This window comes from Osmerus mordax, chromosome 16 (assembly GCF_038355195.1).
Source record: "Osmerus mordax isolate fOsmMor3 chromosome 16, fOsmMor3.pri, whole genome shotgun sequence".
Classification (NCBI taxonomy): domain Eukaryota; kingdom Metazoa; phylum Chordata; class Actinopteri; order Osmeriformes; family Osmeridae; genus Osmerus; species Osmerus mordax.
Window position 1 is genome coordinate 5,999,125 of NC_090065.1, and position 18,598 is coordinate 6,017,722.

Below are 18,598 nucleotides of genomic sequence, written 5' to 3' on the forward strand. Positions count from 1 at the left end.
TTGAGCGATTGCTTCGCGTTTATTCACCGTGCTCTCCTGTGGTGGTGCCAGAGCGTGAAAATTAGGAAAATGGATATGTTCCCAAATTAATTACTAGAAATTCTTGAAAATAAAATATTTGAAAAATATTGATCTTGGGATAGATTTCGTACTTGCACGTAGCGTACGTGTATGCACTGTTATGCGCCTTATTTCCCTGTGAAGACGTGGAAGGTGTAGGTCTTACCTGATCCGTCTGAAAGTAAATGGCGAATGGGTATGTAGGGGACATTTTAGTTTTCAACTATATTGGTTGTCCTCTGTTCAGTTGTTCAGTAGCCTGTGATGTTGTTCAGTGAGTCATGGACATCCCTTAATGAATTAAGAATGAGTTCCAGCTCACCACCCTGGCATGAATCACAAGGAACTAAGGCCTGGCTTCTACACTACAAACATCGAGTAGCCTGTTGGCTGACACCACAATTCTCATACCATTCCTTCATCTTCTATAAGACACCTGCATTGTAAGGTAGTCATGCTGTAATAGCCTGCTGGTCAAATCAGTGGAAAGATCACAGTGGTTAAAGCACGACTGTAGAGCAAGAGGTTGCATGTTCCAAACCCTTCCTGTGCTGTGTGTTGCTTGGGATAAAAGCATCTTCTAAATTATTATTAAGATAATTATTATTATTGTCATAACATGTTTTGTGATACATGCGACAGAAAAAGTAGCATTATACTCTCAATGGCAAACATACTCAGCCACAAAATGATTAAATCCAAGTGCACAGATACCACAATGACATCATTTCATTCAATTAAATTAAAGAGTCTCTGTATGCAAATGAGCACAGTCTCTAAACAGGTCTGCATGTTAATTAGGCTGCATGCTTTGACACCTCACAGGACAATGAGCCATTGTCCTGAGTGTTTGTCAACCTACTGAGGAGTGCGATAACATTGAATATCACAGCTGGGTCATCATCAACTGTTACACTGAGGAACTTATCTGTTAGGTTCAGTGTGGCATTTCCATCTTCACAAAGGCTTTACCTAGACACAAACAGTGTCAGTTATCCCGAGGAGACAAATCCATTCGAAAGCTTTTCTGGTTCTAGAACATTTTGACAAAGAAAGGTTCATACCAAGAATCATTTTTGTCTGTTTTCTTCCTCCTATCTGAACCGTTAATTCGAAATAATAAAGAGGTCACCTCAAGCGTTGTGTACCTTGTTCAGGCTGCTATGTGTACCCCTGAAAACAAATGTGAAAAGGCTCCTCTGTAATGAGTCACAGGGAGGTTGTCCACAAATGAATAGTTTCTTTTGACAAGCAGTCATCGGAATCTGTCCACCAAAAAAATGGTGGTTGTTTAGAGTTTGTTGAGCTGCTCGCCTTGAACTGCTTCCTGTGCTCAATTTGACAGTGGCAGCAATTATGTCTTACTTGAGACAGCTCTGTTTGTACACAGCTTGTCTGAAGCGGAGACTAACATTATCATTGGATGTCACTGGGGTTTTTAACACAAGTCTGTGATTGAGTAAAAAGAGACTGAAATAAGGAAATGGGTGTGCATGTGATTGATAATAGAGTTAAATAATGTGTGACAAACAATAGTCATTAAGCCTACCTTATTAACCAGAAGTAAAAGTAGGGGATTTTTTGTTTTTCATAATTTTTTCATATATTGAGTAAACAACTGAGATGAACAAGTTGTACCTCAAGGCTTAGTCTTATTTGCTACAAGTCTTATCTTGTATCCCAGGCTGCTGTGAATGTGATTTCAGGGTGTAAAATACACAGTTCTCAAGCTGTCCTTTCTAAAACAAATGAATAGTTTATGTCGTCTCTCCATGTCTTCCTCACCCTAAGGCTAACAGTCACCCTAGTGTTAAACCCACATCTCCCAGTCTATCGCTTCCCCTACGTAAAGTTTGGTGTGTTTGTTTGGTTTGTAATACGCACCCATGATCAGGTGCTGACAAGCTTAATTAACGACCGAAATAGACATGAGGACGGAACGAGAGACAGAACTTTGTGAAACTCGTCTAAAATGTTGCTTGACAGACCTACGCACCACCCAGCAACTGTGGCTGTTTCCCGACACACACACAAAACGCTGATTTGGAACAAATATTTGGGAGATCGTGTTCATTTCCGTGTTGACTCCATGCGGTTTCGATCTCGCGTTCACTCCTGTTGTGTGGTAGCAGTACACAGCAGGACATGGTACAGTCCCAGGAGTCACCAGACGGCTGTCTCCAGTGTCTCATACCATGAACTGCAGAAGAGGTTTTTCTGCATTGCAAAGATAAAGCAGAGGATTCACCAAGCCTATGGTGTTTCATGAGCAGTGTGAGTGACATCACTCAAAGCGCCCAGCATCACTCCCTGTGTCTTATAATCGCTATGACCCCTGAACCCTGAGATCATCTGGTGCTTGAATTGACAGTGGCTTCTCTCTTCATTAGTCTTCATGTTATCTCTTTTACCCGTCTCTCTCTCTCTCTTTCTTTCTCTCTGTCTCTTTCTCACACTCTTCTCTCTTTCTTTTACATCCTCTCCAGCTTCTTCTCTCTTCACCCGGCTTGTGTTGTGTGGGAGTTCACATCATGTAAGGTACTATGGAAGGTCTCGTATATTGATGTGCCCTCCAAGGCAAGTGTTTATCCTAAATTAGAACATAAATAGACCGGTAGGGGATGTCTCTCTCCGGGTCAAACAGCTTGAAGCACTGAGCTGATGTTGTAGAGGTGGTTTGAAACCCTGCTCTGGTAGCCCTGCAGAAATGACCATTTGGTCTTGTGGAAGATGTGTGTGTGTTTGCACTGTAAGTCACACTCACACACATGCACACACCCACACCCACACACACACTTACACCCACACATAACGATAGCTGAGCCAGACGTTTGCTCATTTGCATTGCAATAGGGTACAACATTCCAGTTCCTGGTCACAATACAGCAGGCAAGAGAGAGAAGCCCCATGTAGGCTCCCAGCGAGTTCAACCTGCCATAAAACTGCAGTTCTCACGCTTTCTCCTCCTCCGAGAAACACCAAATAAACACCTTCTAAACAAACTCACAAGCACACAAATAAACAGACAAAAACACAAACACACGTATACAATGCACACAAAGGCCCAACAGGAAGCCTATTTGGAAATGCTATAAACACACACACACACACACACACACACACACACACACACACACACACACACACACACACACACACACACACACACACACACACACACACACACACACACACACACACACACACACATTTTACATTTAGTCATTTAGCAGACGCTCTTATCCAGAGCGACTTACAGTAAGTACAGGGACATTCTCCCCGGGGCAAGTAGGGTGAAGTGCCTTGCCCAAGGACACAATGTAATTTGGCACGGCCGGGAATCGAACTGGCAACCTTCAGATTACTAGCCCGCTTCCCTCACCGCTCAGCCACCTGACGCCCCATAATAACATAAATAAACACATAGAATACACACACACAACAAAGTGTTTGACACTGCAGTGTCAAACACCAAGGGCACCGAACCAGTGGATATGTTTAGTTTGCTGATTGTGAACAGCAAAATAACCAGACCAAACCTATCCAAACCAGTCCAAACCAGGCTAAACCAGACAAATTAAACAAGACCAGACCAGACTGGACTAAACTATACTATTATAGAGCAGACTAGGCTAAACCAGACAAGGGTTTGAACCCATACAAGATGAGAGAAGACACAGTCATTGTCTGTGTCACAATGTTGTGTTCAAGGTGCGTTGGAACCCCATCTCTGGCTGCTGCTTACGTAAGAAGGACTTCCATATGGTGTGAGCGCTGGCCTGGGACAGTGGCTGCTCCGGAGAAACACATGGCCGTCCTACTGAGGAAAGCGAGAAAAACACACAACACACACACTTAATATCTATTATCTCTCCCTGTTGAGATTAGGGCATGTTGCTGCAGGGATTATGGGGGATGTGGGGTGGGGCAAGGGGGGCAGGGTAAGGGATGGTATGGGAGGGTAGCAGTTTGTAGGGGTGAGAGGGGGGAAGATGGGTGGGTGAAGGTGAGACGGGAGGAGAGCGAGCGTGTGGCTCTAGGGCAGTTGGTATCGTGGCCCATGTTGTGTGGCAGTGGCCAAAGCTTCTGTATGAGAGGTCCAATAAGACATAGCAATGCAGATCTACAGCACTAAAGAATGGATGTTGAATTCCCTTGATTTGAAATGTCATTTGATTTCATTGTGTACAGTGATTATACACTATTGTGTAAAATCATAGCTGGAGCTGAGCTTGTCGATTGGCTCCATTTAAGGAACCAAGTAGAACTCGATTGATTGCAATACCTGAATCTGTGTTATAAGCAAGCTGATGTCATTGTGTATGCAACCTTGCAGCCCACAGTCTAGACTCATTTTCTCCCTATAAACAGACTGATCAATAGAAATTGATGACCAAATCATTGTAAGTTGATGACCACCGGCTCATTTCATGAAATGCTGCCTGACTGCCTGGTTGGGTGGCTAGGCTCCCTGGCACTTGCAGTAGTGGTAACTTGAGATCAGTCCAGGAAATATTGCTTTCTTCTGTGTGCAGCGTTGTACTCCCTGAAACATCCATTTTGCTGCAACCAGAGAAAAACGACTTAAAAGACTCCATACAAAAAGGCAGACACCAACTCCTACATACATTTACATTTAGCAGACGCTCTTATCCACAGCGATTTACAGTAAGTACAGGGGCATTCCCCCGACGCAAGTAGAGTGAAGTGCCTTGCCCAAGGACACAACGTCATTTGGCACGGACGGGAATCGAACCAACAACCTTCTGATTAATTGCCTGTCTCCCTAACCGCTCAGCCATCTGCCCCCCATGTATAATTCCAAAGTGATCGTTGACATGTGGATTGATCAAATGATGTGTGTCCGAATATTCTAATTAAACAAAGTGGGAGGTGAAAGCAGAGCTCTTCATTAGCAAACTGCAGACTGGGTCTGTTCCTCAGATACCGCCGGGCATGAGCTGCCCTTATACTACTGCCCTTCCCCAGTGTAGAAGCCTGCCTGCCTGCCTGCCTGCCTGCCAGTCTCTCTCTCTCTCTCTCTCTCTCTCTCTCTCTCTCTCTCTCTCTCTCTCTCTCTCTCTCTCTCTCTCTCTCTCTCTCTCTCTCTCTCTCTCTCTCTCTCTCTCTCTCTCTCTCTCTCTCTCTCTCTCTCTCACACACACACACACGCGTGTGACAGCCTGTGGATGATGACATTCTCCTTTCTTCACCTCTAATTGGTCCTGTGGGAGTCTTCAGGACCCACTACGGGGCTGTCGGCTGTGGCAGGGCCACATGCACGCACACGCACAGTCTCTCGGCTCCCCTTCCCACACACACAGTCACACACTGACACCCTCACCGTCGCCCTCACAGGTGTGGCTGGTCCTGGTATAGTCAGGCCTTCAGCAAGCACTCTCATAGACACACACACACACACACAAACCTTCACACACGACACCCTACCCAGTCCCCTGGGGGCCAGTCAAATCCCCTATGGTAGATGTGATGTATTAAAGTCAGTGAAGCAGTGTATCCTGAAGGTCAAGGTAAGAACCACCAAGGGTGTTTTTTGGACCTGCTGTCCACAACAGAAGAGGAGTCTGTGTCTTTAACTACAGTATACAGGATGTATTTAGATACAATACAAAATGGCTTATTCAATGGAAGCTAAAGTACACACAGAGATCCATACGTACTATACGCAGACATTTGCATTCATGATAAACACACACTTTAGGATGCCTCCAGTTTCTTTCATGTGTGAATGATGTGTAAATGAGTTAATCAAAGTATTTTGTCGTGGGACACTTTTGTGTGTGTGTGTCCTCTATGGTGTTGCATTCAGGTGACTTCCCCCAGCAAGATGTTGTCATTGGATTTAACAGGTCACAGAGCTGTGGAGGAGCGCTCCTGGGGCTTGACTAATAGGGTTCTCCTTGTGCATGCACACACACCCTGCTCTCGCACACTGTACACACATACCCTCACGCTCACGTATAAATACACACATTTTACTGCTCCAGTTGGCTAATAGCAATGTAAAGGATTTGTCCCTGGGACAAAAACACACTCTGGGCCAAAGTCCCTTCAGTAACTTCCCACCCCTCAGTTTCAAACCTCCAAGGCATTATAAAGCTGACTGATTCTGACAGCTAATCAATACTGTCTAGTATCTGCTGTGACCTGATTCAATTAAGGCCATTCATAAAGCTAGCCTAATGGTTTTAATGTATGGAAAGGTAGAGCAGCAGTAGCCTCAGAGTGGAAAGGAGGAATGTTTTGCTTGTTTCACCATCATAATTACACTGTGATTCACTGCCTCAGCGTGTATGACTGTGTGTGTGTGTGTGTGTGTGTGTGTGTGTGTAAGCGTACATGTGCGTGTGACAGAGAGGGAGGGCCATGTTGACCCTTGGCCTTCGGGGCTGATGGAAATAAACATGTTGATTGCAGTTCAGCCAATGACAAGCATGCACGGTTGACCAAAACAGGAGATCTGGACTGAGCCTGCCCTCTTCACCCACCTGATTCTGAATTGATTGGACTGGTTCTGAAGCACTCTCAATAAAAGGATAAAGTGGATGACTCAAATGTAAATCTAAACATTGCGATGTGGGTCAACCTGCTGGTAAAACACTGAGCAGGAAATTGATTTAACCTCTGTCCTCATACTCCTGCCTCACACATAGTTTCACCACTGATGGTTTCAATGACAAGAGAGAGGCTGGGAGTCTTGGGAAGGGTATACATTATGTATGTGCATCATGTGGGCTTGAGGGTTTGAGTATGTTCGGGCTTACAGTAGTTTGATCTGGTCAGGGCAGGTACAAAGTGCTGTTAGCCACCATATAATTTGCATGCTATTATTAAGATGTTGCATAGCCCAGAGCTTTGATAGCTGAAAGCACCATAAGTCGTGTAATTGCTCTGTTAGCGGTTCTGACCTGCAAAGTGGTTCATATGATGTGAATTTTGATTGATTCATTGATTTTTGTGTGTTTGAGTGCAAAGGCTTTTAGTGGTTGCAGAATAAAGGCTGGTTTCTATCAGAGGCGGGGGGGGGGGGGGGGGCGGGGTCTCTCTGCTCCCAGGTCGTATTCACCCATTACATGGCAGGAACAGTTTCTATTGATTCCTAAACTATAATTGAGTCCTTGAAGTGAAACATTTGAAAGTTGACAAAGATATCTGAAAAACTTTTCACAGACAAGCGTCTCAAAAAGGTTTTAAATTGTTCTCATTTAAAAATGGTTGTCTGTGATTATTTTTTCATATGTTTTTTACTTTTCAGTTCAACTATAAATGAAACTATAAACCCAAAACTACCAGTTATATAAAATAAATATAACTACAAAACGTTATATATAAATCTTCTCTCTTTTTTCTTCATCAACAGGTTTCCAACCATTCAGAGGAGGGAGTATGAGGGAGGCTTCCCTGACAGAACCTAAACATCTGCACAGATAGAACACTCCACCAACACCATTGAACAGAGGAAAAAGAAAGAGAGAAAGAGAAGACGCCAAGATGAGAACGGTCTTGCTGGTCCCTCTGTGGACCACGGTGGCCCTGGCCCTAGTACTGTCTGTGCCTGTGCAGACCATGTCTCTCGTCAGCCAACCAGAGACTGATGCCAAGCCAGCGACTGGAGGGCTGGAGGTAGCAGGGGACCGCGTGGGGCCAGTCCCCCAGAATGATGAGCGCTTCAGCGAGCTTCAAGCTCTGAAGCGTGTCCGACGAGGCTGGATGTGGAACCAGTTCTTCCTCCAGGAGGAGTACACAGGAAGTGATCACCAGTACATTGGCAAGGTGGGACCTGCAAACCAGTCAAGGCGAAAACGATATGCAAATGCTGTAACATGTTTTGGGGTGATGTTTGAACAATATCAACTAAACACCTGTTGCAATGCCAACTGAAACACACAGTGGCTCATAAATACAAAACACGAGGTATCCATCAATGCCTAGGACTGTGGTAACCCTTCAATCTCAAGACCACCCATTAGGCAGATGAGAGAGGAGGAACAGAGTCTAGTTCATGGGATACTTTAGGCCTGTAGGGCATAACGTGTCAAACCAAAACTGAAAGAGATACATGATTGCCTGAAGAAATGAAACAGTGCTTCACTGTGTACCCGACAGCACGAACAGCGTGAATACTATTATTTCTACCTTTTGAAAAGACCAAACAAATCGAGCTCCAACCTGAGCTTGTGAATTTGGGTTTTGGATGTTTTTATATTGGACCCCCTGTGTAGTGTGTTTCATTGAGGGCAAGGTGGATGGCAGGATGGCTGGATGGGGTCTGGTGCAGGAGATGAGAGACAGGAGAGTGAGCGTGTAGCTGCAGAGGCTACAGAGGCTCTGGGCCCTCCAGCCCGGCATGTTCTCACAGTCAGACTCTCAGACCAGCCGCACACACAGTAGGTCTCGGATATGACATGATCAAAGAGGCTGGAGATATAGAGGGAAAGAGAGAGAGAGAGAGAGAGAGGGGGGGGGGACAAAGAGATGAAGAGTGTATGAAAAAGAGATAAGGTAGACAGGTGGAAAGAAAGAAAGAAAGAAAGATAGACAGGAATGAAAGAAAGAAAGAAAGAGTTGGGACCGAGTGTGTGTGAGCTGGGCAGGGGCTCTTTTCAGAAAGCCCTGAAGAGAATGATCCACCTTGTCACAATCCTCTTTTTCTCCACAAGCCTGCCGTGTTACTGCACATATAATGAGATGTGCTCTGTCACATGCTCTGTTCTAGTGTTGCCTCTTTCCCGGGGATATATGTGACAGAGTGCGAGTGCATGTGTGGCTATGTGCATGTGTGTGTTTTTGTGCCAGATTCATACATATGTAGGAGTTTGTGACGGCGTCACTCATGGTGGTGTTGACTATAGAGATGACTGCAGTGACATTTGTACTTCGGAGCACCGATCTCGATGTGCGTGGCAGAGTATGAAAGCATAAGCTTTGTACGTGTGGCTGTAATGGCCACGGGCACAGGAATACACTGTATGATAATGAGAAGGCTCGACTGTGTGCTTGGGGGGGAGGGGGGTAAATCTATGATCTATGATCATTCTTCTTTGCCCGTGCTGAGGTGTCATGCCTCTGTTTTATTTTCTTTCAAAGACATTTCCTTCTCTATCCCCCTACCACCGTCATTTCCCTAGAGTGGGTTTGTTCTGCAACCTGCTACACTACTGCTAGATGTGCTGGTTCGTAGCTGGACCTGGCTCGGGCTTTCAGAGATAATGGATGGGAGGGTCCAGTGAGAGCTCAGGGACACATATCGACCGCTCTGATAGCTTCTCTGATTGGACAGGTGACGTATGGGTGTGATACATCTGGTGCAGTGGAAGATATAGTTAGACGACTAGAGCCAGAGGGTGGGTGTAGGTATGATGTACATACAGTCACACAGGGTTCATTTGAGAATCAAGGAGATCGACTGTGTTTGATTAGAGTGCAGGCTGTCTCATCAGAGATCTGGTTGACTGTGTGTTGATTCTGCCCTTGTTCTTTGGATCAAACGGTTCTTAGATCAAAAGCTTCTAACAGGTTGTAGCCACCCCAACCCCAAGCAGACGTGAAGGTTGCCTACAACCTTTAGCCTTTATCTCATAAAGCTAGCTCAATCTTAGCTAAATATGAATGTGCTGACTCTGTGTTGTGTTTCATGAACTATAGCTCCAGTCAGACATGGACCGGGGCGACGGCGGTGTCAAGTACATCCTGTCTGGTGAGGGCGCGGGCTCTTTGTTTGTCATTGACGAGAAAAACGGCGACCTGCACGCCACCAAGAAGCTGGACAGGGAGGAGAAGGCCTTCTACACCCTCCGGGCAACTGTGGTGAACAGGAGCACAGGTCACAAGCTGGAACCGGAGACAGAGTTTGTCGTCAAGCTCCACGACATCAACGACAATGAGCCTAAATTCGCTAAGGAGGTCTACACCGGAACAGTACCAGAGAGGTCCAACATTGGTGAGTCACTCACAATATCTCCATCTGGTTCTTTGATTTAGGTATGTGTGTCAGAAATATTATTGATTGATTAGTATTGAAGAAATTTGATAAATCTCTCTCTCTCTCTCTCTCTCTCTCTCCCCCAGGCACGTCAGTAATCCAGGTGACCGCCACTGATGCTGATGACAGCATGTACGGAAACAGCGCCAAGCTGGTGTACAGCATCAGCCAAGGACACCCTTACTTCTCTGTCGATCTCACCACAGGTCAGTGGGCTTGCGTAGCGGAGGTGGTTTCGAAAGACCAGGTCGGTGTGCAGGGACAGTAACACAGTGTCAAGAGATCCAGGCCGAATGTCTTTGGCGAGGATGTATGACGCTGCACCTGTAGTTCCTCTCCTCTACAGGCCTCTCTTTTCTTCCTAATGACCTGTCTAGTGAAGAGGATGTGAGAGTGGACTGCCCCCTTGCTTTAGCGAAAAGAAAAATGAATGTCTCGATGAAAGGAATTGTGTGTCTGTGTGTACGCGTGTGTGTGTGTGTGTGTGTGGCAGGGAGCGGTTGATGTATTGTAATGCACTACTCAGAACCGGGCCATTAGTGCATTCCCAACCTCCATTTTCACTGTCTAAAGCAGAGCGACGACACATTTAATCATTTATAATGTGCACCCTGGAAAATCTCCTCCACTGTTCTGTGTTTTAAACAAAAGGGAGATGGCCTCAGAAAAGGCTGCCAGATTATGACAAGGCTTAGCAGCGATATGCCTGATCCCAGTTGTGACATGCCAGAGGTTGTCCCTGTCACACACACACACATTTACACACAGACAGGACTTGAAAGCCTAAGAGCTTTGGAGACGAGAAGAGATGGGTCCCCCGTGGGCTCGGGGGTTAATCTCTAAAACAGAAGCTCTTATTCACAGAAACGCTCCGACAGAAGCTATTGTACGAGGCAAAATGACCGCCTGACTGGCAGACTGCTTCGCTTCTGTCCATGTCGGGCAGTACTCAGTGTATCATGGAGGCTTAGAGGAGGGAACAGCCCCCCGCTCAGCTCCGCTCACGGCTGTGTTCAAACATCCTACGTACCCGTTACCTGTAAATGATCTGTTGACGTTCGTGGAGAAATGACATTGACGCTGTTAAACATGGATGTCAAACGCAATGTCGTACAATTTTTCTTAAAAAAATAAAATAAAATAAAAAAAGATACAAGAAGCAGTTCATTGTGCAACGTAGCATGGAATGAGAAAACGTACCGCTCGCAGAAGCCTGTTCTTTCGAGCTAGAGTATAGTGTCCTAATCACAAAGAAAGGGCAATGAAAGCCTTCGCTGTAGCTTCACATACTGTAGCAGTGAGTGGTCGATGATGTGGATTCACTAAACTCTTCAGTTTGCTCGTTTTCTGCGTAGGCGTGATCAGGACAGCCTTGGGTCCTGACGACATGGACCGGGAGCAGCGCGAGCACTACCAGGTGGTTATCGAGGCCAAGGACATGGCCGGCCAGAGGGGCGGCTTGACCGGATCCACGGTGATCAACATCACTCTGACCGATGTCAACGATAACCCACCACGCTTCACACAGAGTGAGTATTAATGTTTCGCACACTGTTTTTATTGACCAGGAAAAGCCTGTATTTCCCCAGAGACCAATCACTGGGAGTACTCCCAGTACACTTTGGAATTGGCAGGATGAAACGAGGTCCTCTGGGTGTGGGCTTCAGCTGTGCTCACCCCATGGGGACGTCATTCAGAACTGTCTGCTGCACACAGTGTTGTCTCTCAGCAGAAGAGGTGGTAGCTGAGTGTCCATCGAGAATGAGGACATGATTAAACAACCACAGTGCTGGCCCAGTTCACAAAGTCATTCAGTTTATTTTTTTTGTAATCCAGATTAAATCAACAGAGTACTTCTCTCCTCCTCTCTTTCCTCTCCTCTTTGACACTCTCTCACTTTCTCCCGCTTCCCACTCTAACCTTCTTTTCCTCTCATTCTGACACTGCCAATGTTTTCTCTTTCTTTATTTCCCTTTCCTCACCCTGTGTTGTCATGACTGGCTGCTGTCAATTGATTGCACCCGGGGATCTGTTGGACAGATTGCTTTGGCATTACAAAATAAGTCCCTTCATGCTAGATGTTAGAGAGAAGGCTGATCACAAACACTCACACACATACATAAACACACACACACTACAGTTTGAGGTGGGACGTGGCTGGGAGGACCATTCGCCTCTTTGTATTCAGTCCTGTCGGAGACAATATTCCAGTCTTACATGTGTTCCACGGTTGTGTAACACTGCCTTTTGGTTCAGGCTTCAGAGCAGGAGTTGTCCATGGTGGTAAATCACACTGAATGTTGAACTAATGTTCTTCTGAATGTGTGCGTGTCAATGCCTCCAGGCATATACCAGTTCAGCGTTCCTGAGTCGATGAAGGCAGGGACTCCCGTGGGGAGAATCCGAGCCACAGATAAAGACATCGGCAGCAATGCCGAGATGGACTACACCGTAGTCAGCGGCGACGGCATCGACGTGTTCGACATCAGCACAGACAAAGACACACAAGAAGGAGTCATCGCTGTTGTCAAGGTAAATACCAACCGCTGCCAGTCAGCATCTAGACTACACGGACATGTGTCACGGCACAATGCCAGTGCTCCAGCATCAGTTGGGTTGGCTAACTCTGCGGCGTTCTGCAGCCCCTAGACTACGAGAGGAAGCGCTCGTACACGCTGGAGATCCAGGTGCAGAACACGCAGCTGGACTCGCGCTTCCTGTCCGTGGGCACCAAGGACATGGCGACGGTGCGCGTCAGCGTGGAGGACGTGGACGAGCCGCCGCTGTTTGAGCGGGCCAGCTACATGATGGAGGTGAAGGAGGACGCCGCCGTGGGCATGGCCCTGGGCTCGGTCAGCGCCGTGGACCCGGACGCCTACCGCAGCCCGGTCAGGTACGGAAAGAATGTTCCGGAACGTCAACTCTTCAAGTCCGACCTGCTGGCTAGCACGCGGTGCCAATCCTAGGCTAGAATTGTGGAAAGGCGTCATAGAGGAAGATGTGTGGGTGCATATGTGTGTGTGTGTGCTTCCTAAACCCACTTGTGAACTGAACAAATTAAATCATGGTCCCATGATCCCTAATTATTGGCTTGTTGCCACCCTCATGGGAAGTCAGGTAAAGGGCATCGAGGTGAAAGAGAACCCGTCCAGGAGCTGCCACAGGCACACTGTACTCTGAATCTAGTTGCTCTGTTGCTCTGTAGGGATATGTCCCTCCATCTACCTGACTGACAGGGTAGGCAAAGTAGACAGAGAAAGAGAGACTAAGAGGTAGAGAGACTTTGAATAAGAGCAAATTACATATTACCACCGTATATCGAACCCAGAAGACATTCTTTGTTCTCATAGCGCTGCGGTACGAGCAAGAGCTTAGGTCAAGTGGAATCAACCCCACTCAAGGGGTTCGACTACATTCAAGAATAACTCTTGACTGCATGCTTCACGGCACACTCTGCCTCGTTCTTTCTTTCTTTCTCTCGCTCTCCCTTTCTCCTCCTCCCTCTCATTTGGGGTCTGGGCTTCTTGCAGGTATTCGATCGACAGGCGCACAGACCTGGACCGGGTCTTCAACGTCCACCCGGGGAACGGCTCAGTGTTCCTGCTCAGGTCTCTAGACCGAGAGGAGGCGGCCTGGCACAACATATCCCTCATCGCCACCGAGTTCAGTGAGTGCCCTGTCCCTACGACATGCCTATGACTTCCAGCGCACTGATGAGGCGCCAACATCCTCATTAGAGTGAGGATCCAACCTGATGGTTGTGTGTTTCGGTCTCCTTTCACAGACAACCCCCGCCAGACCAGCCGGGTCCCTGTGTATGTGCGCGTGCTGGATGTCAATGACAACGCGCCCGTCTTTCCCACCATCTACGAGACATTCGTCTGCGAGAGGACCAAACCCGGCCAGGTATGGACACCTCCCCTGTTGAACCCCTTACAAATGCGCTCCACGTCCATGTGACATTTACATTTAGTCATTTAGCAGACGCTCTTATCCAGAGCGACTTACAGTAAGTACAGGGATATTCCCCCCGACAAATGCCCGCCTACGTTTATATACTCACTGGTGCTCGTTAGTACTTGTAACAAGTGTTAACCTGGTCATTGAAGTGTGTTCCTAATACAATACCACAAAACCATCTATTTGACCACAAATAGGGGGTACATTATTACAAAATACTACCCGGCAGGTTTGAATGCAGGCAGTCGGGTGTCTATTAGTCCTATAGCGTCTCAGGTGGCTGTGACAATAAGACATGTCCATCATTCCAGCACATGCATATGGAGATAAAGCTTGGTGATGACAGCCCACCCATCTCCTGCTGTGTGATTGGTCCCCTGGGCCCTTCTCTCTTCTTCTATGGTGTCTGATGAGCTAATCCGTCATAGAGGACGACAGGAAGCTGTCACACATCAAGGACGAGTTTGAATAGGTGGCTCTGTGCCACTCATCTCCTCTCAGACTCTTTCATCCCCCCATCCATCTAAAGTCATAATTCATTTTGGAGGAAGGAATCAAGCCAACCCTGCTTCCCAGTGGAGTGCACTCGCGCGTGTGTGTTTGATTCTCTGTTCATGTTTGGGACTGTGTGTCCTATAGATGATGAGGATTTACATGAGGTGTGTCTCTGTTGTCCTGTGAGCAGAAGATCCAGACGGTGAGCGCTGTGGATGCCGACGAGCCCCAGAGTGGGAACAAGTTCTTCTTCAGCCTGTCCCCAGAGGCTAACTACCGCAGCAACTTCACCGTCAGAGACAACGGAGGTGGGTAGATCCCCCCCCCACATACACGCTCCACATTTCACACACCTAGACTTTCACACACCTGCTTATTGACATGTTCACATCACCACCTGGTGGGTTCAGTGATGTCATTGTGTTTTTGAGGGATAAAATAATATTGCGTAGCTTCCCAATGCCAGATTTTAGAAGTGCATGCCATTTGTTTTATAACTGCCTTAAAAAAGTTACAAATGCCCATCTAAATATTTTGTCATCAATGCCATGGACAACAATTTTGCAGTTATCTGAGCAATCGAGGAAGTAAATAATTTAACCATGACAACAGTCTGTGCTCCAAGCTCCACCTGACACAAATATTGTTGTCACGGAGCAGATAACACAGCAGGAATACTCACACGGAGAGGGAGCTACAGCCGCCTCGCCCAGAGCATCTACCACGTTCCCGTGGTGATGACGGACGGTGACTACCCGATGCAGAGCAGCACGGGCACGCTCACGGTGCGCGTGTGCACGTGTGACCGCGAGGGCAACATGGAGCTGTGTAATGCAGAGGCCCTGACCAGCTCAGCCGGCCTCAGCACTGGAGCCCTCATCGCCATCCTGCTCTGTGTCATCATACTGCTAAGTGAGTACAGCGTGTGTGTTTGTGTGTGTGTGTGTGTGTGGAGCTGTCATCATCATCCTGCTGTGTGCTGAACGATGGCAAGATGGCTGGGGGTGAACATGAGTGTGTGAGGGGGTGGGTGACATGATATCTGAAAGCAGAACCATCAGGGGGTTGTTGAAACCAGCCAATGGCTGACATGAAATCTTGGCACTCACAATCAAATGGATTGCATACTTTAAATTATGAAAATGACAATAAATACTGAAACTTTTAGTCAGACAAAAATCTCAAGGTTTTACAGATGTCAGATTACGTATTTGATCTCAATCTTATTTATTATTTCCACATAGCCATGACCTCCATGAACTCAGCCAAGCGTCATATTTTACAGATTGCACACAGGAAAAAGTGCACCTTGAATATATGGAAATTCATACAATAGACCTGTCACCTTTTCTAAATTACCTACAATCCCATGGGATACTGATCTATTCAGCAAAAGAGACTGAGAGATGGGATCTGGGTTATGCATGCATGAAGCAGCTAGTGCTCACATGGCGTGTTCACTGCAGCATGAGAGCTGAGTGACCAAATGGAACCAACTAGCCCTGAAAGGCAAAACACCCATCCAGCCTAATATACCTCAATTCCTTTCTTAACCTCTCTCTCTTTCTCTTTCTCTCTCTCATTGTCTTTGTCTCTCTCTCTCTCTCTCTCTCTCTCTCTCTCTCTCTCTCTCTCTCTCTCGCTGCCTTAGTCTCTCTGTCTCTCTATCTCTCTTTCAGTCTCTCACTCTCTCTTTGAGATATGAAGACCACTATGAATGAATGTTTGATGAAATGAATCATTCCAGTTTGCCATTTGCAGTGATCACGCTGTGCATGGGGTCGTTTTGGGCCGATAAACCTGATGTTAAGCTCCCCTCTCCCTCCCCCTCTCCGCCAGTGATCGTGGTGCTGTTCGCAGCCCTGAAGCGCCAGAGGAAACAGGAGCCGCTGATCATCTCCAAGGAGGACGTGAGGGACAACGTGGTCAGCTACAACGACGAGGGCGGCGGAGAGGAGGACACGCAGGCCTTCGACATCGGCGCCCTGCGCCACCCCGACGCCGTGGAGGAGACCAAGCAGCGTCGCGACATCATCCCCACCGACACGCTCCTGTACCCGCCCCTGCGACGCCACGCCGCCACGCTCGCCGTCCCCACGCAACGGGACAACGCCGACGTCAGGGACTTTATAAACCAGAGGGTTCTGGACAACGACAGTAACCCCACGGCCCCGCCCTACGACTCCCTCGCCACCTACGCCTACGAGGGGGCGGGCTCTGTGGCGGAGTCGTTGAGCTCATTAGGCTCCTCCTCCTCCGAGGGTGACCAGGACTATAATTACCTCAGCGACTGGGGGCCGCGCTTCAGGAAACTGGCAGACATGTACGGGGCAGAGGACAGCGACCGAGACTCCTAGCTAATGCAGTTCCAGTACAACTCTCATACACACACAGACACACACACATAAACACCTACATACACTCTGCAGACATAGTGACTCTGGACAGGCTGAAGAGGAGGATTAAGTCAGCCGAGTATTTTTTTACTAAGTGCCCTTCTGTTGCCCTGGAAACTGACGGCCATTGTCTTTGATGTCCGATAAGTTGGGTGTTTTCAGTTTTTTTACTCTTTGTGCTAAACAGTCTTCATAGACAAAGTGATTCTCACTTGGAAGTTCTTGGTTACAGAAAAAAAACTTTGGGATTTATATTGTTTTCTGTTCTCCCAGTAAATTGCATTGAGATGAAAAAAAAATCTTTGTTTCTCAGTGCTTTATGTCACTGTCAGTATTTTGCCAGATTGCTAACATTTGATGTGGATTTAATAGACATTGTGACACTGATTCAGTATTGTGAGAACAATATGTTGCTGGGCTTCACGTTTGTTAAAAAAATCTTGAGAGACACTTCTTATGCAACAGTGTTTAGTTTAGGCTGTATTACAGTAGCCCACGGATTCTGCAACACTCCTTTCTTCAACCCCCCAAACTTTTAGAGCACAACTGCAACATGTCAAACCTTTTGAAAGAAGTAGTTAAAAAGAGAAGACAGTACTGTGCATAACCAACAAATTACTATTACTGACCCCTGACCCCAAGTGTTTACAGGAAATAAAGGAATGCAGTATCCAACAAATACCTTGTATAGCTTTTAAACTGTATATGCTACCTTATTTAATTAGCTCACACATTGCACATTTTTGTTCTGTATTTCAACTGCTGTCACCAAGGTAAAGAACTGTAACTATTTTTATGAACAGAGACATAATTACTTTACATTTAGCAGACACTCTTATCCAGAGCGACTTACAGTAAGTACAGGGACATTCCCCCCGAGGCAAGTATGGTGAAGTGCCTTGCCCAAGGACACAACGTCATTTGGCACGGCCGGGAATCGAACTGGCAACCTTCAGATTACTAGCCCGACACCCTCACCGCTCAGACACCCTGACTCCCTAATTTGTGTTGTTGTGTTTACACTGTTCCAACAAGCAAGTTCAAAACAAAACAAATTCATTGTTTTTACCGGTAAGGCTCTGATTTTTGCTGGGCAGCTAAAGCATGTACTGTGGCAGACAGCTCAGACGGTTGAAACGTTTGTTTTCATAGGACAGAAGGAGAAATAGTAACTGTTTCTTGGAAAGCATCATGGAAAAGGAACCACTATTAACCAGTTCCTGGACGTTAGTGAAAAGTTAGTTTTATTTTATTCATGGTCATATTCCAGTTGATTTGCATATCGTTTTTATTTTGTTCTATTTTGGTTTTGGTACCTGAACTGGTCTCTTTTCCTAGTTGGCACATCTTGTAAAGGCTTAAGTTCACAAGTTTTAGTTATTTGATTGTGTTTGGCCACGTAATGGGAAGAGGGACACATGTAAAGGTCCTCCCCGGGCTTTAAAACCCTTCCCAGGAGCATGCCTGGCGAGACCGTCATGCTACCACACATGGGCACGAGGAAGAACATCTTTTGCTGTACTTCTCAGAGAAGTCCATAATCTGACCATCGGGATATTATAATCTGCAAGAGGTTTGTAAACCGTCCAAACAGCACAGTTTAAAACTAAAAGCTTCATATTTAATTTAGCTCCCAACTGAAATTATCAACCTTCCTGCCTAGACCTTGAAGACCTTGAAGAAG

At 46.7% G+C, this 18,598-nt stretch overlaps 1 protein-coding gene across 2 annotated transcripts; it reads left to right on the top strand.

The window, feature by feature from the left end:
- Positions 1-7,572: 7,572 nt before the first annotated feature.
- Positions 7,573-17,613, top strand: LOC136958638 (cadherin-6-like). Of its 2 annotated transcripts, XM_067252678.1 has the most exons (11): positions 7,573-7,854; positions 9,727-10,021; positions 10,150-10,269; positions 11,419-11,592; positions 12,408-12,595; positions 12,706-12,956; positions 13,594-13,730; positions 13,848-13,969; positions 14,709-14,826; positions 15,179-15,430; positions 16,358-17,613. In XM_067252678.1, exons 1-11 carry the CDS (start codon positions 7,573-7,575, stop codon positions 16,873-16,875), a joined length of 2,457 nt encoding a protein of 818 aa, XP_067108779.1. In that variant the 3' UTR covers positions 16,876-17,613. The 2 variants fall into 2 exon arrangements, with proteins under 2 accessions (XP_067108779.1, XP_067108780.1); XM_067252679.1 differs by lacking the exon at positions 10,150-10,269 and having other exon boundaries at positions 7,777-7,854.
- The last annotated feature ends 985 nt before the right edge of the window (positions 17,614-18,598 follow it).